Source organism: Neophocaena asiaeorientalis, unplaced genomic scaffold, assembly GCF_003031525.2.
Source record: "Neophocaena asiaeorientalis asiaeorientalis breed wild unplaced genomic scaffold, Neophocaena_asiaeorientalis_V1.1 scaffold63, whole genome shotgun sequence".
Lineage (NCBI taxonomy): Eukaryota > Metazoa > Chordata > Mammalia > Artiodactyla > Phocoenidae > Neophocaena > Neophocaena asiaeorientalis.
In genome coordinates, this window is record NW_020175195.1 from 798,117 (window position 1) to 825,185 (window position 27,069).

Consider the following 27,069-nt stretch of genomic DNA (forward strand, 5'->3'; position numbering starts at 1 on the left):
AAAAAATACTCTTATACTTAAGAAAGAAAAATTTCCAAAAGCTGAAATCACAAAGATATATCTACTGATTATCAATGGTCTTTATTATCACTGAATATGTTCAAATTTAGGGTTTGAGGTTTTCCAAAAAAGAGAACTATTATATATTTAGTAGAACCAGGTACATGACAGACTTAAAGACAGACAAACAAAACCTAGTTGCTCATAAGGAATCCTTTATATAATTAAAAAAATGATCTCACTAGAGACATATGTACAGGAATATTATAGGATTTTATTATAGGTGAATTGGCCATAAAATAATAAACTGTCATTTTTAACCCTCAGTTACTTTTTTTTACTGTTGATAGACTTAACTACAAAACATCTTTAAAAAGTATGGTTCTTGAATGATGGCATATACACCAGGTTAGTAACAACTAACCTTCTAAAAAGTATGTCTGTGGAAAAGCTTCCAAATGAACGCAATTTCAGTATCACTTTTAACATATTCAAGTTATATCTATTCTGGCACTAGTAACAGCATTCTTTGATGGTAGCTCACTATAAGATATTGTATTGGAAATACGTAAATTAAGCAACTGCTTCTTATGATATGCATCATTTTCCTGGTTGGTGTGTTCATCCAGAGATTTCCTTATACAATTCTTTAGTTCACCAATTCCTTCTCCAGTAACTGCAGAGATGGGGATGATGTGTTGGAACTCCACAGTCCTCTCTGGAATCATGTTTTTTTCAAATAAATGCAAAAAATCTGAAACAAAGAACACAAAACTAGGCTGATTTTCACTGTCTCTGAAAGTAAGTCAAAACTATGCTAGAGGTTTGATTTGTGAACCAGTGAACCGAAAACTAAGCATTTAAATTTCTTTTTTCCTTCTCTTTCTAATAAGGTCTCAGAACCTTTGGTTTTTACTAGTGACAATGGTAAGGTTCTTGGCACATGACAGGTACTTAATAAATATTTGTTGCATGAATATATTTTAAACAAAATTAAGTGTAAGTAAAAGATGAATCAGAAGATGATTTACTTACAGAAGCAATAAATTTTGTTTTGGGGCAGTTCAATAAAGTAAGACAACATAGATTTTCTGAAAGAACGTTCCTATAACATAACATCATTTGTGATTTGGGATATTCTAGCTCGCTTCAGCACACAGGTGGCCTTTAATTGTCCTAATGGCTTATCATCACTGGTGCTATGAGCCATACTAAAATCGAAAAGAGTTCAAGGAGTTCAATTCATCATTTTAGATGAATCCAATCTATCACCCCACAGGGGCTGACAGCCATTATATAACTTTTCGTTCTTCCCTGCCACCAAGGCAACAGAAGTAGGGATGCCATACTGATGGGATGGATCAACACTGACATGAACTGGAAAGGCTGCCTAAAAGAGGTTAGCCAAACCAACACAGAGCTTGGATTCTGAGATTCATTTACCCCCAAGGAAGTCTGAGAGGCTAACTCAGGAATTATCACTGAGGGGACTACATTGTTTTATGATGGTCCAAAATAGCAACAAACTCCTGAATTACCCTCCCTTGTGGTACCTCCTCTGAAAGTTCCCTTTTCTGCAAGACCAGCCAGCAAATAGATCTAATGACCTCATAAAGCAAATAACATTAAGGAATAAAGGTTTATTTATAAATATTCCAGAGAATATTTACATTCCAAAGTAACTTATTAACTCAAGGACAGCCCAATATGTAAATTATACGGGGTGTGGGGTAGATTTTGAGAGGGGAGAGAGGATCTTCTGGTGCTGCCTGATAGTCCTAGTACATTATAATTTAGTTTCCCCAATTTTTATCCCAAGGATAAAAAGAGAGATTAGGTCTATTTAAAAACATGTTAACTACTTACCTTCCACCCTACTTTCCTCATTTGTGCAAAAGGTCCTCTACTAGACTCAGAAAAATGAAAGTGTCATCACTGTACGATAGAGAGTGTTCTGCAAAGGTCAATACTCAAAACTATGGAGAATCCCTTTAAATTTCTTTACACATAATGGTCCATTTAGGAACAAATTTCAAACAAATCCTTTTGGAGTAACACCATCTATTATTCTGTACCACACATACATAGTGACTCAAGTTCTTTTTAGAAGATTAGTACTCTTCGGAGATCTACAGACCTGGCACTGCAAAGATACATACCTCTTTTTTTTTTTGCGGTACGCGGGCCTCTCACTGTTGTGGCCTCTCCCGTTGCGGAGCACAGGCTCAGGCTGTCCAGGCTCAGCGGCCATGGCTCACGGGCCCAGCTGCTCCGTGGCATGTGGGATCTTCCCAGACTGGGGCACGAACCTGTGTCCCCTGCATCAGCAGGCGGACTCTCAACCACTGCGCCACCAAGGAAGCCCCATACCTCTTTTTAGAACTACTAGCTCTGTTTTAAAATTCATGATGTACTAGGGGAATGAAGTTCTAGAACTGGTGAAATATGTTAACAGACTTCACAGGTAGATGCTGACTTTATTCTCTTCTGATCCAAATTCCATTAACTCTTTAAGAGCTCACTTTAAGTTTTACTTCTCGATGATGCCTGACATTTTCAGCTCAAATTAATCTTTCTTTCCTTCTGTCTCCTCTAACTTATTGTCCATATCACACATTCTGAAATGGGATATTATTTTTTACAGTGTTATTTAGAAGTTTCATATGGTATGTGTTCTTTCTTCAAACATACTTTTTTTTAAGAGTAGCAACTTTCAGTTTTCTTTTCCACTGATTATAGTACCTAGCACTCTCTGCAAATAGCAGGTATTCATTAAATTGGCACTAAATGAATGAATGGGTTTACCTTTAGGATTCTGGAGTTGGTTCATCAGTACATGGAATTTATCTTGGGCATCTGGCAAGTCCATTTTATTAACTGCCAGGAGCGCAGGTTTTGTCTGAAGTTCCTCTCTGTACAACTCCAACTCCTTTAAGCCAAAGAGAAAAACCAAATAATTTTATTACAATATCTATATAAATGACCTATTTGGTAATGTCTTTCTTTACTTTATAGGCCTGGGTAATCTAGGGCCCATTCTCACCTCTGAAATGCAGTAAGTCCCAATAACCACAAAACTAATTAACAAAGGAAATGCAGAAAATGCTTACTAGTTAAGTCATATGTTAATACATTTTAGCTCATATGACATCCTAGAGACAGTTGTGATTTTGTGCCTAGAGCCAAATACAGATATCTGGACGTCTAGTAAGCACATAAATAAAATTCAGAACTAGATAGTGACAGCTTAATGCTATACCTGTATTATTCTTGGAAAAAGTTAAGTATGCTTAGAAGTAAATCTTTGTGACTATGGATTACGCAGTGGTTTCGTATATCTGATGAAAAGCATGAGCAAAAGAAAAAATAAACAAAGGGGACTTCATTAAAATTTAAAATTCTGTACTTCAAAAGACAACCTAGGGGGCTTCCCTGGTGGCGCAGTGGTTGAGAGTCCACCTGCCGATGCGGGGGACGCGGGTTCGTGCCCCGGTCTGGAGGATCCCACATGCCGCGGAGCGGCTGGGCCCGTGAGCCATGGCCGCTGGGCCTGTGCGTCCGGAGCCTGTGCTCCGCAACGGGAGAGGCCACAACAGTGAGAGGCCCGTGTACCGCAAAAAATAAAAATAAAAAAATAAATTAAAAAAAAAAAAAAGACAACCTAAAGAAAGTGAAAAGACAACTGAAAGAATAGGAGAAAATATTTGCAAATCATATATCTGATAAGGGATTTGTATCTAAATTATAAAGATCTCTTACAACTCAACAATTAAAAGACCACCCATTTTAAAAATGGGCAAAGAATGTGAATAGATATTTCTCCAAAGACATACAAATGCCTAATGAACACATAAAAAGATGCTCAACATCATTAGTCACATTTCTCAACATCATTTCTCATTAAAGAAATGCAGGGCTTCCCTGGTGGCGCAGTGGTTGAGAGTCCGCCTGCCCATGCAGGGGATGCGGGTTCGTGCTCTGGACCGGGAGGATCCCACATGCCGTGGAGCGGCTGGGCCCGTGAGCCATGGCCGCTGAGCCTGCGCGTCCGGAGCCTGTGCTCCACAACGGGAGAGGCCACAACAGTGAGAGGCCCACGTACCGGGGAAAAAAAAAAAAAAAAAAAAGAAATGCAAATCACAACCACAACTACAATGAAATACCACTTCATCCCTACTAGGAAGGCTAAAAGAAAAAGACAATAATGAGTGTTGACATTAATGTGGAAAAATTGGAACCTTCATACATTGCTAGTAAGATTGTAAAATGGTATAATGCTGCAGTCACTCTGGAAAACAGTTTGGCAGTTCCCCAAAGTGTTAAACATAGAATAACCATATTATCCAGCAACTCCACTCCTAGGTATATACCCAAGAGAAATGAAAACATATCCACACAAAAACCTGTACACAAATGTTCACAGCAGTGTTATCAATAACAGGCAAAAAGTAGTAAATGAAATAGGATATAAAAGTCCTGAAGATAAACAACATCATGTTGTGTTAGAGAGAAATCATTGGCTGGATATAGAATGTATGGGGTGTGGCCAGGGGTGGGGAGAGGGAAGAGAACAATAGAGATACAGTGCTTGGTAAGAACCCAACCTTGCCAGACCTCGTAAACCATGTTCATGTTAGACTTTAACCTAACAGCAATGGGAGACCATCAAAGTGTTTTAAGCAGGGAACAAACATTTGCTTGGTTCTTTAACAAAGATCACTCTAGCTGTGATATAAAACATGGCCTGGAGAGAACTAAGACTGGAAGCAGGGAGACAAGCTGGAGGGACTTAGAACATTCTAGTAAGAGGGGTTGATGATTATAACAGTGTGTGAAGACAAGTAGTTGCATTTCAGAGAAATTTAGGATATAAAACTGTCAGGGCTTGATACAGGTGGTAAGAAAGATAGAATCACTACCACCGAGGTTTCTGGCTTACATATTCAGTAAAGTTCTGGGGGAGGCTGGAGAATTAAAAGAAAAAAAAAAAAAAAGGAGTTCAGTTCTATACATATTACATTTGAGAAGTTGATGGGACATCCAATCAAAGATGTCCAATAGGCAGCTGATCTAAAACAGCAAAATATCTGAGTATCAGAGAACCTAAAAAGTAGACTGAGAAATAGTCTAAGAAGTAGGAATAAAAGTTAAGCAAGATACAGTCTGAGAAGTATGTAACAGGGATTTGGAATCAAGGAAGGTTTTAATGATTATAACAGTTTGAGGAACAGGTGAACATCGCAAAACTGGAGACAGCAAGTTTAGATAATTTTTTAATTAACATCAAAGCTTTAAAAAGTAGAGGCAGGGCTTCCCCAGTGGCACAGTGGTTGAGAGTCCGCCTGCCGCTGCAGGGGACACGGGTTCGTGCCCCGGTCCAGGAAGATGCCACAATTTATTTGAATTATCATACGTTATTCCATACAGTCCTATGTGCCTATGTATTAGACCAGATATAAAACAGAAAACCTACTTTTGAAAGCAGTAGTATGGTTTCAAAGGCAGTTCTGTACTGAGTTTGGGAAGAAAGCTGAAATCCAGAAACATCAACCTAAAAAAAAAAAGGGAAAAAGACTGCTTTTAACATAAGAACAACAGCTATACAATTCTGTTTTGAAATGTTTTACTCGCTCAAGCTAAAAATAATTTCTCAATCTATACTCTACTGCTAATTTAGTAATTCGAAATGAGAGAAACTGACGTTTTAAGATAATTATAATTATTCTGATAAAACCACAATCATTAATGAGAAACTAGTATAGATTCAACAATTTATACCAATACAGACAATCTCATATATAACTGAACACCAGAAATGAAGTAGGAAATTGATCCTATATAATTTAGTAGTATATTGAAAATCTTAATGAATTAAGCCTGACAAGTATGGCCAAACTTTAATCTGACATAGTAAACAATGCCACTTCCATCCCCATATTATAAATAAAGATTACTAACTGTATCTGACCCCTATCTAAATAGATTTAGTGGAATAATATATGCTGCTACTTTATCTTTAAATGTTATTATAAAAAATTTCTAGGAAAACTAAATTCACTGGTTCTCACATTCATTTAAACATTACATTGATATGCATATGACTTACAACAAAAAGTAGTTGTTTAGTTCTTTCTATATGCTTGAGGAATTTGTGGCCCATTCCTTTGTTCATGTGTGCTCCTTCTATTAAACCAGGAAGATCAGCTACTGATATCTAACACAAAATTAAATGGTATGATGATAAAAAAAAAATGAAAACCACAAATACAATTACATCCAACAATTTTCATGATATTTCAATTATAAACAGTTCTTAATTTGTGATTACCACTGCATCTCTATAAAGTCAGGATACCTTTATAACAAAATAAATGTATTAAGAATCAAAGTCCTTTGTTATCAGAAATTAGTCCCATTTTTTACTTTAACAATCTAGGAATTTTATGGCTTAGTTTAACAATTACTAATCACATAAATTCTCTTTAGAATTCCATAAATTATATTGTTCAGTATGAACTTTTCAAAGAATTTCAATTTTCTAAATTCTTAAAAATATACAAGGAGGGCTTCCCTGGTGGTGCAGTGGTTGGGAGTCAGCCTGCTGATGCAGGGGACGTGGGTTCGTGCCCCGGTCCGGGAGGGTCCCGCATGCCGCGGAGCGGCTGGGCCCGTGGGCCATGGCCGCTGGGCCTGCACGTCCGGGGCCTGTGCTCCGCGGCGGGAGACGACACGGCAGTGAGATGCCCGCGTGCCGCAGAGAAAAAAAAAAAAATATATACAAGGATATTAATTCAGCAGAAATTGACTTAGTATAGCTTTGTAGTTTTAAGTTTTATTCTATATGTAAATGGTTATTTGGTACCATTGTTTCTTTATTGTTCATATTCTACCAGAACTATTAACCACTCTTAAAAAGTAAGGGAAATAGTGTTACTGTACTCCTTTTGGAGGTTATAAGAGTTACTAACCATTATTCTACACTTGTGGTTTTCAAACCTCACTGCACACCATAATTATCTAAGAAACTTTTCTAAACTACAGGTGCTCAAGCCCTATCCCCAAGGGGTTTGGTTTCAAATCACGGGGGCCCAGGCTTCATTTATCATTGTTATTCTTAAGCTACCCAGATGATTCTGATGTACAGTAAGGGATGAGAAACACTGCTCTACACACACTGCCTGTGTGGTTAAAAATTTCAGTTTTAAAGAAAGTTGGAGCTATGTGACAAAGCAATGTACATGTAGGTCTCATGTCCTGAAATTCTCTTCAGAGGTTTTCTACTGATTTCCCTTAAAAATTACCAATAATGTTGTCTTTTCCTCTAAATATTGTTCTCTAAATTCATATTATCCTGTACTTATAATTTTAATTATTATTTAACATTCTATATAATTGTTGAAGTTTTAAAAAATTTTTACTGTTATACCACTATTATAAATATACATCTTCTATGTCTTTTGAATTATGTCAATGGATTGTATGAAAGTATACTGATACATCATCACTTTAAGCCCATACTTTACATTAGGGTTCACCCTTGGTTTTACACATTCCATGGGTTTTGACAAATGTATGACATGTATCTAGTATCATACAGAATAGTTTCGCTGCCCTAAAAATCCTGTGTGCTGCTTGTTCAACCTCCTAATCCTTGGCAACCATTGACCTTTCTGCTATTTCCATAGTATTGCCTTTTTCCAGAATGACATATAGTTGAAATCATACAGTATGTAGCCTTTACAAATTGGCTTCTTTCACTTAGTAATACACATTGGAGGTTCCTTTGTGTCCTTTCATGGCTTGATGGCTCATTTCTTTTTAGTGTGAATGACATTCCATTATTGAGATGTACACAGTTTATTTATCCATTCACCTACTGAAGAACATCTTGGTTGTTTCCAAGTTTTGGCAATTATGAACAAAGCTGCTGCAAACATCTGTGTGCGGGCTTTTGAGCGGACGTAAGTTTTCAGTTTATTTGGGTAAATACCAAGGGATGCACCTGCTGATCACACATTAAACATTTTAAAAATTTTGTTACTTTCCTTTTTAATTTGTTTTTATTCTAATTATTCAAAAGTTCTTCCGTAGCAGGGAAAAATAATTTTAAATAGCTAGTTAAGACGAGGATCCCATTCAATTAAAAAAAAAATTTTTTTAAACAGTAAGTTGGAGTAAAATTACATCCATGAACTTTAGAAAATGTTTTTAGGAAATGAAAATCAATAATCAAATATGGCAGTAAAATATGGACTTGCAATGAGGACAAACTGATTAAGGCAATGAAGATACAATAAATGTTGTAATGACAAACTAGACCCAAACTTTAGATGAACAAGAAATTATATTCTAATACAATATTTTTACTCTGATAGTGGTCAGCAGAATTGATTTGATCATGGCTTCACTTATCAAAAACAAAATCCTGCTACTTTTTCCCCCTAACACCACAGAAACTCCCAAATATTATAAAATCTAAGCACTAAGGCAAGTACTTTCATTACTAACCAAGTGTCTTATTTTAAAAATACCCACCTGCTTGAAATCATTATACATAATTTTTCCGAGTTCAGGCTTTAATGTTGTAACTAAAAGAAAAACAATAATAAATTGAGGCTAGAATAAAGGTTTATACTGTCAAAATTGTCTTAGCGTCATGTATAAAATAAATAATATTTTGTTTCTGTGAACAACCTAATTCAGATTATGTTCTCATTTGTTGAAATTAAAGGTATAATTATCTTTGCTATTTATCATATACTTGGAAAAGGACAAAATACAGATTTTTATAATCTTCGAAAGCACAGGTGTAATTTAATTAGTGGGCCTCAAAGTGCCTGTCTCAAACTTTAAGGAGCATGGTAAAGGTGCTGAGGATGGGGGCAGAATTTAGGTTTCTATCACTTGGGCTGTGGGTGAAATCTCTCTATGGTCCTTTCTCATTTAGTTATCCTCACACTTCATCAATCCTGCCCTAGCCTCCTTCCTAGAACTTTTTGCTTTTCTTCTTCTTTCCTTCTCAAGAATCCCCTGTATTGTAACAATAAATATTGGCCATGTGATTTATAGCAGTTAGTACAAAATTAACTCTACTTTATCAATTTTAGAATGGTTTAATTTTATTTTCCATGTTAATGTCAATCTGTGCCATTTTGTTTAATGATGGCAAAGATCCTATCACATTCATTCACTACTCTTAGTCTAAGCTTCCATTATATCTCATCCAGCTACTGCAACAGTCAGTTCTACTAACTGTTCTTTCCAGATCCATTTATGTCCCACACCACTCCATGTTCTACATTACACGCCAATAGATGTTTTTTGAAAAGCATATCTAATCACTGTTTTCCCTTGTTAAAAAGCTATCAACTACTCTTAAGCCACAGAGATCAAATACAGCCTATATGGCCTATATCACAGGTCTCCACCTGCATCTCTAGCCTCATCTTGATTCCCTCTTCCCCTTACTACATGTTCTCTAGACAAACAAATCTACTCCCTGCCACCAGAGTCTTTGTGTACATGCTATTTCCTTTGACTGAAAGACTCTCACCTCCATTGTCTGTCACCAATTAACTCATATTTATTGCTCATATCTCAGCCCCATCATCACACTTCCCCAAAGAAATCTAAAGCAGTCACCTACACTCTTTCATAGAACCATATTACATTCTCTTATATTCATTAGTGAAATATGCGCCTTCCCCCACTTGTCTGTAAGTTCAATAAAAATCAAAACAAAAGAAGTATTCACTTCTGCTTACCAGCCTTTGTAACTCCAGAACTTATTGTTATTGATAGTTCCTAGAAATAAATACTTGCTAAATGAATGAAGGAATTGATCTCTGCCTTCGTAGCATTTATCAGTGTTTGATAAAGGGTAGGTGCTCATAAAATTGTTAACTAAACTGAATAATGATTATACAACAGACAAATAAATGCAACAAAGTGTCTAATAAGCAGTACTAGGAACTTTGCTGAGAGCTTTAAAGGTTTCAAAGATTAATGGGAAATACATGTACTCTGTCTGCCAAGAGTTTTCAAACTAAGGCTACCCCAGTTATCATTTTTTTCATACTCGAAGATTAGTCTTTAAAAATTTGCCTCTACACATTAAAAAAACAAAGCAAATTATACTTACATGCATAATCTGCAATTGCAGGTTTTGCATGAGAAATCTTACTTAGCAAAGAGGATTTTCCAGCATTTGGGAATCTGAAACAAGAAAATAAATTTATATATTACAACAAATACCAGCATTATAAATACTTGCTTATCTCTGAATTCCTAACATTTCAAGAAGCAGAATTCTTGAATATTGCTGGGATTAAAAGTAGAGTATAAATTTAAAATAATCTTGAAAAACTTGAGGAACAAAATATACTTATAGAAAAGGTAAAGATAAATTTATGGTGAACACTAAAGATGTTTCAGTATTGACAGTAAATCAAATAATGTTAAAAAAAACAGCTTGTAAATCATAGAAAAACATAAAGAAACTAATAAAAATACCTGCAATTCACTATCTCTAGCCAAATACTGACAAAATATTTCTTATATTGTTTTTTGTATTTTTAAAAAAAAACATTTTATATGGACATTTCACTAGCAAAGTAATGAATCCTATTTAGCCATCACCTAGCTTAAACAAATATTAATACATTCTTAATAATTTTTCTGAAGTTGGTTTCTTTAAACAGAGACCCAAATAAGGTCTGCATATTACAGTTGGTTGATGTGCCTTTGAAATTTCTTTTGGTACAGGCTCCCTCTCCAGGTTTTTCCCCTTTGCAATTTTATTTTTAAAGAAACTGGGCCATTTGTCCTGTAGTTTCTTTGCCATAGTCTGGATTTTTCTGCTGATGCCCATGATGTCAGTTAACATGCTCCTATAAATTGGTAGATATGAAGCTTTGATCAGATTCAGCTTTGATTCCTTTTTTGGCTGAAAGACTATTCACAGTTGGTCGGCCTCCTTTCAAACTGAATTATATAAGGTGAATGCATTTCAAGGGTGTAGTGTAATTTACTTAACTAATTTCTTATTGTTAGGCATTTAGGTGGTCTCAAATTTTTTACTGTTATAAATAACTCTGCAAAAAATATGCATACAGCTAGAAAGACATACACCAATGTTAAGTCACCTTAACATCAAATGGTGCGATAAACATTTAACTCTTTTATTCTTTCTGCAAATGAGCACTAATTATTTGTCAAGCTTTTTTTTTTTTTTTTTTTTTTTCCGTTATCTCACTGTTGTGGCCTCTCCCGTTGCGTGCACCGGACGCGTAGGCTCAGCGGCCATGGCTCACGGGCCCAGCCGCTCCGCGGCATGTGGGATCTTCCCAGACCGGGGCACGAACCCACATCCCCTGCGTTGGCAGGCGGACTCTCAACCACTGCGCCACCAGGGAAGCCCTGTCAAGCTTTTTTAAAAAAACTTTAAACGCTGAAGTGAACCTTTACATATACCTTTAATTTCTTTCTTGAGGTAAATTTCTAGATAAGGAAATACTAGATTAAACTACATGGCTGTTTTAAAGGCCTTGATTTTATTGCTAAATATCCCTCAAGAAAGGCCCACAATGGATGAAAGAAAGTACTAGGAATGGGGGCCACTTAAGAGATGATTTCCTAAATTTCATTCAGATATTTTCATTAAATTTATTCAACCAATGGGAATGTAAATTGGTGCAGCCACTATGGAAAACAGTATGGAGGTTCCTCAAAAAATTAAAAATAGAACTACCATATGATCCAGCAATTACACTTCTGGATGTTTATCCAAAAAGAATAAAAACCAAAAACACTAACTCAAAAAGATATATGCACCTCATGTTTACTGCAGCATTATTTACAATAAACAAGATGTGAAAGCAATCTAAGTGTCCATCAATGGATGAATGCATACAGAAAATGTATGTATGTGTGTGTGTGTGTGTGTGTGTGTGTGTCAGCAGGGGGGGAGGGGGTTACAAAATGGGCAAAGGTGGTGAAAAGGTAAAAAAAAAATCCAGTTGTGGGGAATTTCCTGGCAGGCCAGTGGTTAGGAGTTTGCACTTCCACTGCTGAGGGCTTAGGTTCGATCCCTGTTTGGGGAACTAAGATCCCGCAAGCCACATTGTGTGGCCCAAAAAAAAAAAAAAAAAAAAAATCTAGTTGTAAAAACAGTATCATGGGGATATAATGTACAGCATGGTGATTATAGTTAATAATACAATATTGTAGGTCTTCCCTGGTGGCGCAGTGGTTGAGAGTCCGCCTGCCGATGCAGGCGACACAGGTTCATGCCCCGGTCCGGGAAGTTCACACATGCCAAGGAGCGGCCGGGCCTGTGAGTCATGGCCGTTGAGCCTGCATGTCCAGAGCCTGTGCTCCGCAACGGGAGAGGCCACAACAGTGAGAGGCCCGCGTACCGAAAAAAAAAATTTTTTTTAATATAATATTGTATATTTTAAAGTTGCTAAGAGAGTAAATCTTAAAAGTTCTCATCACAAGAAAAAAAATTTGTAACTATACATGGTGTCAGATGTTAACTAGATTTATGGTGGTGATCATTCTGCAACATATACAAATGTCAAATCATTACACTGTACACCTGAAACTTATATAATGTTATATGTCAATTATATCTCAATTTAAAAAAAGTATCCAACAAATATTTATTGAGCACTGCCTTGGGCCAGGCAATATACTAGGCAGGAGAAATATAGCAATCAATAAGACAGACGTGATCCCTGTCTTCACAGTTTTCATTCAAATCAAGGTCTTTCAAAACTCTGCCACATTTTCATTTGGAATAATGGTGTAATATTTTACAAATATTAATTTGGAATTCTATAAAAATGTATATGCTCTTAATGGAGATCTTTAAACAATTTTTCTCATTAAAATATTTCTATAATAAATTTAGAATAAAACTATGTGAGATTTCTTAATGACTTGTTTCCCCTAGAAATACAGTATTTTCTTATATCCTGTTACACTTAGGCTCTTGTAACTTTTTGAAAAGCAAATTGCAATCATTTTTGCCATGATTATCATTAGTTGGACTTGCTTATTTCTTTCTAATATCCTCATATTTTCATAACAATGATTAAACACAGAAAAATGCAAGCAACTATTTCCAAAGATATCAAAATACAAGAAGAAAAAGGAAGCTACCAGGTGAAGAACAGATACCTGAGACTTTTATTGACAAGTACCTAATGAAAATTTTAGAGGCTGAAATCCAACCTATGCAAAGACCAGATTTGAAAACAGCAGTACAAGTGTATTAGTTATATGATACCTTTCTTCTAATGTTCAGTTCATTCCTGAAACCGGCTAAAAGGACATCTGCTTATGCTGGTATTCACATTAGCAACTTTTTAAGAATAGTTACCTAATTTAAAAGCACCAGCATACATGTTAAACATTGTGCTCTAGAATCATGATGCTTGCTATTGACTAATATCAAGTCCACTTCTGAAAAGCTTAGTGTATCACTATATGTGGTCTCCAGTAAGTTGGCAATGATGATGATAATAGCAGCTACCAACCATTCATCGAGCATTCATAAATCCAAGGCATGTATTATGCTGCAAATGCAATATCTTATCAGCAATAACATTTTAAGGTGAGAACTACTGCCGTCCACTATTAAAGATGAGAAAAAAAAAAAAAGGCTTTAGAGAGACTGTATCCAAAACCATCCAGCCAGCCTCCAGAGGATTTGAGATTCTAACCCAAACAGTCTCACTTGAGTCTGCCATCGCCATCCCACTTTTATTCACTACTCAGCCTTGCTATGTTCTTCTTAGGCTCTAAAGGTGTCTCTATGGAACATGAAACATATTTTCCTACAAAATGAGAAAGTGAATGGCTGGATTCTCAGTCTTATCCACAAAACCCTATTAAGTCCATAATGTTCCTAAAAATATATAGTATTACAGAACCTATGACTCATAACCCTCATAACTATGTTTCATTGAAAATATTAAATGCGAATGGCAAGCTTAAATGCCAGGATCACATCTTTCTCTGTTACAATTTCAGCAGGAATGAGGCCTCTGTGAACTCTAAGCCACTGCTGGTAAGACTTAAACAGGCATGGAAAGAGGTGAGGGATTCAGAGTGAAGAGTGTGGTAAAGAAGCAGTGAGATGCGGGAAGAGGAAGATGAAAGAGCTTAGAAAGAAGCTATGGAAAAGCAAGGCATGGAACTGGCAGCTGGAGTAGAGCGGCAGTTTCCCCTCCCTTTTCCTGAGGCCTTCCATCTGACTATTGTGTAATGCTATAGTGGGACTTGGGAGAGGAAGGGAGAGGAGACATGCAAAGCTGAAGTTTTCCCTTCCTTTATCTACTTTCTATCTTGCTATTTATCTCCCTCCATTTATGTGCCAGCACTGCAAACCCTACAGCTAAGTAGCATTGTTTGATGAAAGAATGGAGGCTGGTGGAAGAGGACAACATTGGAAGGTCTGCAGCACTGAGAATGGACAGCTCCTAAACAGAGAGTGAAGGATAGGGAAACGGTCATAGCAAGATCCAGCTTAGTGCTCAATAGTGTGTAAAGCTGATGGTTGAGATCATCTGTACCGGCCTTTAGCCATCTGATTAATGATACTTCAATACCTCTATTAAGACTTGTAAGAATATCTTGGTCATTTTTCCCCTACTTTTTATTTCCTTCCATACACTTTTTAATATGTGGCTTGTTTGGATTTCTAATTTTTTTCTTTAATACTTGGTAACATTCTTTTGTATTTGATTGACCTGTGTTTATTTATTTTCTAACATTTCCACTGCCCTATTCAGTTGCTATGATCTTTGACAAATGAATAGTGACTATGAAACTCTATGTTGGCAATATTAGCAGCATATTCTTTTTTTTTTTAAGCAGCATATTCTTAAAGTACACAACAATACACAAATTCCATGAACTAGAAATAATGCTGGCCCCAAATTACCATTTATATTTACTTCCTATTCATGAACTATCTCTCTGAAAGTATAAAAATAAAAATATGAATGATACTTACCCCACCAAGCCTATATCAGCTATAAGTTTTAGATCAAGGTGAATTACTCGTTTCTGGCCTTTCAATGGTAAGAAATTTGTAAGTAATTTACCACCAAGACCTCCTTCAGCTACCAAAATTCTGTCTTTCTCTTTATTGAGTTCTCCTTAAAAAGAGAGATAAAGATACTTAAATCAAAGATTAGTAAGTGGAGCTAATCACTAATGACATTTTTCTTTCAGAAACAGATGCCAGGAAATTCCAGTTTACAAATCTAAAGGGCTAAACGATAGCATCAAATTTCTATTAAAAATCTCACCCCAAGAAAACACTTTTGCAAGTGGTTGAAAAAATGCTAGTTATTTGTTTTAAAACCGAGTAAATACTCTTACATCCCTAAAATAATTTTAAATCTAGCAGCTAACTCTGAACTGTTATATAATGTTTTTAAAAGCTGTTTTATAAACTAGCAGCTAAAATACTTAATGTTTAAAAAAAATCCTGAAACTTAAGAGGTGCTATTCCCCACAGATCTCAATTTTAGAAAACGTGCACATTTTTCACAACCTTAGAATCTACAATACACTTACCTATAATTTTACCATTTTCATCAGTTATTGAAATACCCAAAGGTACAGGAATTTCACAGTCTTTTCCTTTGGAGCCTTTCAGTGCACTAACTCTATAAAAAAATAAAGCTAAATTAACATAAAGAAAATCTGCTAGATTAAATGGTTGATGTTTCAAGCAAATACAATGGTATACAAAGAAGACTAGCAACCAATTCTTATAATGCAGATGTTAAATGGCCAAATAATGGAGAAAAAATAAAATTATCCCTATTTATTTATTTGCATTTTAGACTACTGTATCTCAATAAAAATAATATTAAGTAATGATTTAAGTTACTAAGCTAACTACCAAAAGTCATTTTAACTCATAATGAACTAAAATATTGTACGTTTGAAAGGAAGAGATCATTGCAACATGAATAAACTAGAAAAAAAATGGAAAATCCAGTGAATAACAAGGCTTTTTAAAAAATGACCTGAAATGAGAGTACTTTAATTATAGGAGGCTCATATGGCGATTCTTAAACTGCTCAAGAGAGGATAAAGTGGTATAAGCTTCTAACTAGTAATTCCACTTCTGGGAATTTATCCTAAAAAAAAAAAAAAAAATTGAACAACCATGTAAACTATTATATACACAGAGATGTGTACTGTATTGTGACAATAACAGTAAAAAAAAACAATAATTACTTAAATAGATGAATGACAAAATAATTTATGTTATTTCCAATACTATAAGACTATGCAGCCATGCTTAACAATTCTCTGGAATGGAAAAAAAAGTTACAAGAGAAGGTTGCAAAATTTTGTGCTCTTGTTTTTGTATCCCCCAATTTTACAGACACAATTAATTACATTTGGGTAGAGACACACAAAAGTCTTAGAAAAGTCATGAAAAGGTTAATAATGGTTATTTCCGGGTAGAACAAGTCTCGGAAGGGGAATAAGATTTTGCCAGATACTCAAGGCAGGAAAGTGTTGGCAAAGAGAAAGAAAAACAAACCAAACACACACACACACACACCCCCCAGATTAGGAGGGAACAAGGTATTTCGTGAAATAATTATTTCTAGCGTAAGCATAGCAGAAGTGGGGTGGAAGACACTGTGGTTCAGATCACGAAGAGCCTCATATGCTATGTTAGAGAGTTTGAATATTATCTTAGATTGATGGGGAACATTGAAGGATTTTAAATATGCAAGTGACATTAATAAATTGGTGTTACAGAAAAAGCACTGTAGACATAATTGGAAAAAGAATGGACTGGAGGTGATGACTGAGACTGGAGAAGGAGACCAATTTGGAGAATACTGCAGTATTTCAGAAACGATGAAGGTCTGGCTTGTACCTATCTTTCTAGTCTCATCTTCCTCTCCATTCTGTGTTTTCTGAATTCCAGCCACATTGAGCTTCTTTTAGTGTTTTATACTGGTATTTGTCTTCTATCACTGGGCCTTTGTTCATGTTGTTATCTTTCCTGTAATGCTTTTTCCTTCCCTTCATCCAGTTGGCTCCTATTGATCCTTTAGATTTAAGCCTCTACATTCTAAAAATTCCAACACACAACCGCAGTAGCTGTTCTATTTAAATCTTTCTTAACATTTAAACATTATACACCATCTTTAGCATACCACTTATCTAAACACAGAATAAGGTTGGAATCACAGCAACCTTAATTTTCAAAAGAAATTATAAAATGATGAAAAATTTTACTTTAGGATATAAACTGCAGTTATTTTCTACCTGTAACATCAAAATAATAAAACAACATTCTGATCTTAAAGCGTTGATTACTGAATTCTAATATAGGGCTCACAAAATTTGCCCTGTAAAGACTATTCATAAACAAAAATGCTCAAAAGAAATTTAAGGGGTTTCTCCAAGGATTCCTTTACCAGCAGAGGATGCTGCTGGATATTTGGGGCAGGATAATTTGTTGTTGGGGGCATTCCTCACCCTGCATTACAGGGTGTTTAGCCTATATCCAGGCTCTATCCTTTGCTTACACTCATCCCCCAAGCAAGTGACACATTACATCCTCTACGACTGTGACAAATAAATATACCCAAACACTTCCTTGGGAAGGGGAAAGAAAAAAGGAACAGAAAGCCTAACTTTTATACCAACACCTCCTAAGGAACAATAGAATGACAGAGGCCTGAGGAACCACAGACTGCATTTTGATGGAAGCTTTAAGAATTTTTTTTCCTCGTTTTCTTAACAATGAAAGAAAAAATTCTTCTCATATTTTGAGGCCAACATAATATGTTCCACAGAAAATAGCAAACATTAACAAAAAACAAAGGGAAGATTTTGCTGTCACAGAGAGAAAGCCAAAACAGAGTCAAAAGGAAAACATTCAAGAGATGTAGCAGCAAACAGGCTCTAAGTTTTAAGTACTGCCTACAAGATGCTGGCAGAACTATGGGTGGTAGTGGGGTGGAGTAGCCAGTTAAGATTCTAGAAAGTTTCCTAAAGACTGTCAAAGATAACTTTAGAAGAAAACAGTAGGGATTCAGATCATTTTCTGGTTCTACAAAGGAAGTATACAAGAATATAAACAGACACTGGGAGAAGAAAAGGATAAAAAGTTTAAAAACGTCAAAACATTCCATAGTACCTATCTTTTATATTTACTAGAGACAAAAATAGTAGATTTTTGCTCAGTTACAAATCCAGGATATTATTTACTTCAAATTACCAATTAAATTTTTATCTCAACTTTTTTTTCTTCTTCTGGGGGGAATTAATTTCATACAAAACCATTCAGTTAAATACTTACCGACTGTTTGCTCCTTCTCCAGCCACAAACCGTTTCTGAGGATATTTATTTTTAAGTTGTTTTAAAGTCATTTTGTTATGGGCTACAACCCAGACGTCACCGCCTTTTCCACCTTCTCCACCTAAGCGAGGGTAGCCCATTCCACCACTTCCTCCCCTGGTGAAGAGTCTCAGGTTATCAATGAAGTCTCCATACTTAAAAAGAGAAAGAGGACATTTGTATACCACATGTGCTTACCAATTTTGAATTCCTTTCTAGTTCTTTGTTGCCACTAAAACTCCTTAAAAAAAAAATGGCTTTCCGTATGCCACATTTATTGTCTTTTCTTAGTTTACCTCCTGTCTGACCTCACTTTCCCATTAGATTAACTCTCTTAAGACCCTGTTTTTCACTATCAATTGTCCTTCCAATCCTGAAGGCCTCTGACACTGGCCCACTTTTCAATCTAGACTTTCTCCCCTGGGTGATCTCAGTTTGTACCAGTAACTATCACCTAGGTGAGATATTCTCTATCCCAGTTAGTTGGACATCTCCACCAGATGTGAGCTTAATAGTCTAAAGCAACTGAGAACAAGATCAGTATTTAACTTATATTTGAAACCCCTCAAATATATAACTTGTTCTTAGGTATTGAAAGGATAATAGTCACCTAAATACATGTTATATAACAAAACCAAACTTTTCCCTAGGTAAATTCTGTTCCTCCAATGTTCTCACAAATAATGAAACGATAGTTTATCTACTCACTGAGACCACATATGGGGATCTTAGACTATACCTGCTTCTCTTCCCGAAGCCCTACTATCTTTCCTTTTTTGGCACAACTAACTACCCTAGTATCTTGATCATTACATTAGCTCCTAACTGGTCTTTCAATGTCTAGTCATTCCTTCCTCAACACATTCTCTGTCTCACTGCCTGAGCGATTTTTCTGACAATGGATCTGATCTCTCAACATGTTTCTCCCTTACTCAAAAACCATTCATGGTTTTTTGCTGTTTATGAAATAAAGTCTAAAATTCTCAGTGCTATATTCAAAGCTCTTAACCTACCCTTCACATTTCATTTCCATTCATTCAACCACTCCTATATCCTCTTCCTCTTTGCTCTATGCTACAAAATATACTGTCACTTCTCCATGGCATTCTGCTCATGCTTTTTCATCTACTTACAATGTCATTTGTTCTTTTCTATCATAAACCCACCTGAATGTCATTTTTTCCTATGTTTTTCTTAATTCCTTTAACCAACACTTACCATTGATTTTCCTGGGCTCTCAGTAATTGGATTATATCTCTATTATTAGATCTCTAGAAATCATACACTGTATTTAGGGTTTATTTCTGTTTCCCTCACTAAATCAAGAACTTCTTGCAGGTAAGATCCTATGTCTTAACCCCCTGGGCTATCAAAATTCCTCACAAAGTAATTTCTTAAATTCATAATCTTCACATCTTTAATCATTTAGGATAGTTTTAAGTATCGAAAACATCTGGGAACTTTTTTCAAAAATGCATACACTCCACTGACCATTCTGATACTCTGGAGGAGGGGATGAGAATAGGGTAAGGCAGCACATTTATCAAAAGCTCCTTTGCTGATTCTGATAAATCTGTCTAGACTTGAGATTGCAGTGGATAGTTACACAGCAAAGATTCAAAGCACAGCTTTTCATTTGAGTATGCAAATATAATCATGAAACAGAGTATTGTAAGGGTGGAAGGAATACACAAAACATGAACTTAAGGGCTAGCCAGAGTATTTTTCTCTGGAGGCTGACAAACTTGTGCTTTGGCTGGGTAGAGCTAGATCAGAAATGCATCACAGGTAAGTGAAGAGGTAGATTCACCTTGCAAACAACATTGACTGGAAGTGACTGTTATGGCAGTAAGGTACACAGCTAGCATTTAAAAACGTATCCAGCAAAAACTGCAGTAGTTCATTTTTTTAGCTTACAGATTAGTTATCCTATATGCCCAAGTACTATCCTTCACAAGTCTCTCTTCTTCTGACCACCTGTTTTCTGGAAAATAGAGGGTTGAATAAAGTAAAACTTTATTAACCATGGTATTACTAACCATGCCTTTCCTCCGACAAAAAGAAACCTCCTGTTTTTGAAGTTCCTTTCAATACGTGACACATTTTTTACTGCTCTACATTTATCAGGTTCATAGATTTAGAACTCAAACTTAAAAGTAATATCTCAATCTTGTCCTTAGTAATAAGGTAATGACCAAACCTGATGACAGCAGGTTTCAAAAAACATTGCTAGGAAGGATCTTAAAGAGGTTTTTAAATTTGAAAAGCAACTGTAAATTTTTTACAGAAACGATTCTAAAACCCGCACTGCACAAAAGCTGACCTAGTTTCTTGCAAGAAGGCAAGTCAGTTACTTATTTTCGTTTACTGATGAAGTTGTCTTTAGAAAGCTCTTAATAACAATGCACTCAATGAAAAAATATGTAAAAACAAGTTATGGATATTATTACTTAAAAGGAGGAAAATACACTATTTGAGCCAAAAGAAAAAGTCAAACCTACACTTCACATACATCGTATTGCATGTATAAACAACAGGCAGTTACCCCAGCTCTTCATCCCACGTGCGCACAATTCCCCTGAAAAATCTCAAACAACCGTCCTAACCATGCCCGGTAGACTAGACACGCCCTTCTCACCCCTTACAGGCCAAGCCCGACTTCCTGAGGGGCGAAAAGGAGAGGACTATAGTAGAAAAGAAGCACGAAAGAGGCCCCCAGGAAGAAAACAGTGGGGAGGGATGGAGGCGAAGGAGAACCAGAGCCCTCAAGTGGGGCTAGAGGCACCAGGTGTCGGACATCGGGCTGAGGGGCACCAATCACGGACCTTTCTGAGCAACACCCGACTGCAGCACACCATGCTCGCGAAGGTCGAGAATTCACTCCCGCGGAAGCTGTTCGCACCGAAGTGCGGCGCGCTCTTCTAACGTCACCACCACCCGCCGCTGCTGTTTTGTATCCGCACGCTGCCGCAGGTTAGCCTCAGCGGCCGTAAGGCGCGCGCGCTCACGGAAACGTGCGCATGCGTTTTGCTGTGCCCCACGGGGAGGGAACGGTGGTGTCTGTTAAGAAGCAAGCTGAGTGAAACGCTGAGGAAATGTTGAGCGGCAATGTGACAGGGGACAGTCAGGTGCGGAGTAGGTACCTCAGGAATATTTTGAATAGGATGGCACTGGAGACTCTACTGCCTTGGAGGAGTTTTTATGCTAATTGAGGAAACCACAAGATACCTCAATCTTTACTCTCGGCGAAGCAGAGTGGAAAAACAAAACAAAACACCTCCCACGGACAATAAAAGCAAACGCGTAAAAGACTCAGGAACTCAACTGGGAAGAAAGCTGTTAATTCATTGACCAGCTGAGTAATATCCAGCAAAATCTTCCAAGAGACAATGAATTTAAAATTTGGGACCCAAAGGTCAGGATCTGAGATCTGTAAGAATTTCACTGTGTTCTGTGGGGAAGGAATCTTGCAACTGTTTGTCAGATAGCTTCTAGGGGTCCGGTAGATACTATGGGTCATTATTCAACTCTCATTTGCAGCGCGCCTTTGTGAGAATTAGATTCCCTTTTCTCGAGCTGGGCAGGACCAGCAGAGTGACTGGGTCTCCGTCCGCCCCACCCACCCCGTCTCCCCCTGCCCTCGCGCAGTGGACAGGTACACAGCCCTGCTAGGCGGCCCTGCACTACGCTGCCAGCCTAATAATCTTTCTGAACTCAAAACTGAGAATCCTTCTCCTATTTCTACCCCTCACTTATGACAGTGATTGTTAGGAAATACACGGTGTAAGAACTATTCCTTTCAGTCTTGATTCCCTTCCTGCTACTGAACCTCCCTCTACCCCACCCCCATCAATAAAACTATAATTGTCACTTAACGTGTAATGATTAATTAATCAGGAAATTAGGATGGGAATTCCCTGGCGGTCCAGTGGTGAGGGCTCGGCGCTTTCTCTGCCGAGGGACCGGGTTCAACCCCTGGTCAGGGAACTAAGATCCCACAAGCCACGCGGCAGGGGAAAGAAAGAAAGAAAGGGAGAGAGGGAGCGGGAGGGAGAGGGAGAGGGAGGAAGGAAGGAAGGAAGAAATTAGGTTGTTACTAAGTAGGTGTTTAGTTTAATCTTAATAACATTTGCTGCCATTTGGATTATTATCTTTACTAGGTCTTACAATCTCAGAATTATGCTGAGCCCAATCTGTTTATTTTCTAAGGTTTATTTTTTTTATTAGTGAACACAAGCCCAAATTGTTTTCCTTGTCATAACATTTACGTGGGAGCATAATAACAGCAGATAAAAATAAATGGGAAGTTGATATGAAAACATCTCAAAATACTGAGGAACATTAGGTACTATAAACAAATAAGAAAACATAATATTTTTCTTGAACAAGACACCATCAGTGCCTGAAATATTTATTACAGCTCTGGTTACCAGATAGTAAAAGAAACACGAAATGTAAATCGTCCCCTTTAAATGTTCGGCTAAAATGAACATGAGGTGAAATGACCCTGATGCATAAGTCATTACTGACAGAAACTATTATTAGTTCTGCCACTGAGTGGATAGAATGCCTTCCCCATGGCTGCTAAGATTAAAGTACAGGCAAACCATTAAACTCAGGCACTAGAGAATTTTGCATAATAAGCAATAATCTCAAATGAGCCAGTGGCATACATACAATTTGATTTTTTTAATGTTGTAAACTAGAGTTATTCTAATAAAAATAACTAATAAGCATTCTAATAATCATTTTATTTTGGAATAATTTAAATTTACAGGAAAGTTACAGATAGCCCAGAGTCCTATATACCCTTTACTCAGTTTGCCCTAAAGTTAACGTCTTGTATAACCATTTGTCAGAACTAGGAAATTAATGTTGCTACAGTGCTCTTAACCAAACTATAGACTTTATTTGATCTCACTAGTTTTTCAACAATAACCTTTTTCTGTTCCAGGACTCAATCCTGAATACCACATTACATTTAATCTAATAAACATTTTAGTGTAGTTTATTACTTTAAGCATAAAATGAACAAATATAATTAAGAAGTCTAGCACTTTATAATGCTATTTTATAATCATCCTGCTTCTCTCTGTTAATATAGTTACTCAAGAGGTAATTTACCTCAGCATTTGCTGTGATATTAACTTTCTGATACTCTTCATCATCTATAATTTTTGTTATAATGATATAGGTTAGCAAGAAGTAATCATTAAATTGGATTTACTAGTACGTCCTAAGAAAATGCTTCTTCTCTGCAGTTCCTCTTCTGGAGCCACCCCAAGGATAGAACGTTGAAATAATTGGGTTTTTTTTTTTTAGTTCTTAACCTCCCTTTTCTGCATCCCCCACTCCCTTTCTTTTAATTGCCTCTTCTTACTACAGGTACTAAGTACCCTTCTGCTTTCCCCTCACAGTACCTATCAAAACTGGATCTCAGGCATAGCTTCGATACCTGCATTTTACAAGCTGATGTGATTTTAAGTCAGTGTGTTGATTCTCAGGGCATTTACTTTTAGTTTTTATCTCTAATTGTGAAATGAATAAAAGGCTCTAGCTTCTACTAAAAAAATTCAAGCGTGAGTGTGGGAGATCCTTCCATGGGGGGGAATATGTGAAAGAAGCGGAGGCTTTTTGTTATCCTTTGTATAAGAGAAGGTAGCAGCTGACATTGTTTTTATAAGATTCAGTCTAACTTTAATTACTTTATTGATTCTATAACCCAACTTAGCAGGTTTCACTAGCTTTCATGTACAAAGAAAATAATACAACACAATGGTCTTGTTCACTATAGTCCTTTATCCATATGATCTCCAGAGGAGTTTTTGGGGGTTTTTTCCCTTTAAACATACAGATTTAATCAGATCACTGGATTCAAGATCCCCTCATGGGTTCAGCATGACTGCTGTATCCATGTTTCAGATGGAAACATTTATAAAGTTCTTTTCTTGGACATTCCATCTTTATATCTTACTGCCACCTTGATCTTGAAAAGATTTTTTTTAAGGGGGATATGTTACCATCAACTATTCAGATGTCTACACCTTACCCTTTTTTATATTTCCTAACAGGTCCTTTGGCTCAATATATACTCTCTGAATATTTGTTAGTTAATTTATTTTTTTTAGGAAAGACAATAGCTAGATTGCTAATTCCTATGACATATGAATTACCTGAAGTGGGGCATAAAGTTATTCTCACTCACAGCCTTATAATCCCCAAAACTAACGTCAAATATTCTTTTAGTTTCATACTGTTAAAAATAGTTACTCTGAGAATCATTATAAATTGGGTCTTACACTCTACGATAAAATGAAGTTCTCCTAGATGATAAAAGTAAATGGACTGAACAAATGAGAGCTATACACCATCTAAGTTCTTCATCTCTAAGTTAAAATGTTGTATTGTCAAAGTAAGGGCCTCAGATCATGTAATTATTGTCCTGAAACAAGGCCTATGTGAAGAAAAAAAAAAGTGGATTTATTGCCTTTCTTCCTAAGGATTTATAGTTTCTTCATTTATTCACTCATGTAACAATTACCAAGTTCCTAATTTGTCCCACACACTCAGGTATGTGCTAGAACACTGCCTTGGTTACTGGAATAACTAAGTAAGAATAATTAAGCACAGTAGTTGTGTTAATGAAAGAAGCAAATTTTAATATTATTGATACCTGAATTCATAGTGAGTGGAAAAAACTTATTTCTGTTGAACATGATTTTGCTTTGCTTTTAATGCACCCTGTTTTTACTTTGAAGGGTATCCCTGAAAGGTTATTTTCTTAGAAATATATATATAGAAATCCTAAGAAATAGTTGAATCATGTTTTGAAGACCCCCATTGTCAACCATTTGTACTAGAGGAAGGAAAATATTTTAAGGGGCTTCTGCTATACTATGAGTCACTGAGTGCTCTTTTTTTTATACTTTCTTTTAATCATCTACAGGTATAAGAATGGCAGTGGAATTATCAGAAGGGCCTTTGATAATGATGCTTCCTGCTTGTCCAAAACAAGGGTACTCATGCAGCAGGAAAGTTGGTAGTGTATTGAATTCTCATTTACCTAAACCATTTTCTTTGTTACTTATTACTGATATTTCATAAAGCAGTAATCACTTACTGAGAAATAGAATTCTTAGATAATTTGAATAGTAATTCAAAATAAGGAAATTAATGTTTATATTAGCTTATTCCTGTATTATTTTATTACTACCACATCATAAATTAATCAGCTAAAATATTCTCTTCTAGAAAAAGGTATTGTAAGAATATGTAAATCATTGTCCTAGGCATGTGTGTTAGACTATCACTCTATACATGGTAAGCTAAGCTACAGCTTTGGAATGGAACAGCATTTGTACACATTGCACTCATTATATAGCCTACTTAGACTCATGGCAGAGAATATACTCTGAGATGGTGCAGAACACATAACTTATTGGAGGATATGGTTGGAAATGAAGTTTATTGAGAACTCATTTTGTTCAAGAGTTTTATAGAGTATAACTACCAAATATAGAATGGATGGCTGGTGGGAAGTAGCTGCATAGCACAGGGAGATCAGCTTGGTGCTTTGTGACCACCTAGAGGGGTGGGACAGGGTGGGTGGGAGGGAGACGCAAGAGGGAGGGAATATGGGGATATGTGTATACGTATGGCTGATTCACTTTGTTATACAGCAGAAGCTAACGCACCATTGTAGAGCAATTATACTCCAATAAAGATGTTAAAAAAAATAGAGTTTTATAGAGCATAAAATATATACAGTTTTTTGAACCTTTCTTAAGGGTCATAGACACTTAAAAGAGATATACTTTTAAAAAATTAAATCGGTAATAATTCCTTTTGGCCTTTGAATTCATTTACTTATTTAGTCTAGTTCTTGCAACAGCACTAAATCTTTCATTTGGTTACTGCAGAGCTCCCAGATATTTTAGTATTAATTTCTTATATCTATTTCCTTATCTCCCATTCAGTCTTTAACTCACTAGAACTTTAATTCTGTTCTTACTATTTCACAAAAATTGCAGTCACTAGGTCCTTTTCTCAGACCGTATTTTATTTGACTTGGAAATATCTATTAGAGAGGATATTAGATATATTGGATATACCCCATTTTTGTTGACCAAACTCAGTGCTAACAAAGGAGAAAAAAATGAAGGTATCAAAAGCTAATATAATCCATAGAACTTTTTATTCTGTGTAATGCTTTTACATACTTCTTAGTAAGAAAGGTTAGGCTCTAACCCTGTATGTGACAATACTTAGGCTGGGGGAAACCCACAATGTTTTGCAATTACACTAAGCATAGCCCCCCCCACCACTATCCCTTGACCTAACAGAATGCTAAGACAGTTTCTGATGAGTTAGAAGGACATGGCAGTAGTTGAACAAAGGAGAGGATAAGGCTATGTCTAGAGAGAGTAAAGAATAAGTTGTTTACTCTAGGGAGCATTATAGGATAGAGCTGGTATAAGCTTTATATGTGAATGATTTTTTTTAATTACTTTAACATCGAACAAACCCTAAACATAAAACCTAATAAAACACATTTTTTGGCTTCCCATTATCTCTTTAAATTAAATATTTTACGCTTTCATTACATTTTACATTGAACAAGCCCTAAGCATAAGACCTAATAAAACATATATATATATATATATATATATATATAT

The 27,069-nt window shown here is 36.2% G+C and overlaps 1 protein-coding gene across 1 annotated transcript; it reads right to left on the minus strand.

The window, feature by feature from the left end:
- Positions 1-64: 64 nt before the first annotated feature.
- GTPBP10 (GTP binding protein 10) lies at positions 65-21,326 on the minus strand. The gene is made up of 10 exons (XM_024765182.1): positions 21,220-21,326; positions 18,356-18,549; positions 15,592-15,683; positions 15,023-15,167; positions 10,142-10,215; positions 8,536-8,588; positions 6,107-6,214; positions 5,474-5,551; positions 2,806-2,929; positions 65-754 (listed from the first exon to the last, which is right to left on the minus strand). Exons 1-10 carry the CDS (start codon positions 21,250-21,252, stop codon positions 492-494), a joined length of 1,164 nt encoding a protein of 387 aa, XP_024620950.1. The 5' UTR covers positions 21,253-21,326; the 3' UTR covers positions 65-491.
- Between the last annotated feature and the right edge of the window lie 5,743 nt (positions 21,327-27,069).

Coding starts and splice junctions, on each gene's coding strand:
- GTPBP10 (XM_024765182.1), bottom strand. CDS start 21,252: ATGGTGTGCTGCAGTCGGGTGTTGCTCAGAAAG. Junction 5,552..6,106: donor CTAAACAACTACTTTTTGTT/GTAAGTCATATG, acceptor TTTTTTTTTTAG/GTTGATGTTTCTGGATTTCA. Junction 2,930..5,473: donor CCATACTACTGCTTTCAAAA/GTAGGTTTTCTG, acceptor TTTGGCTTAAAG/GAGTTGGAGTTGTACAGAGA.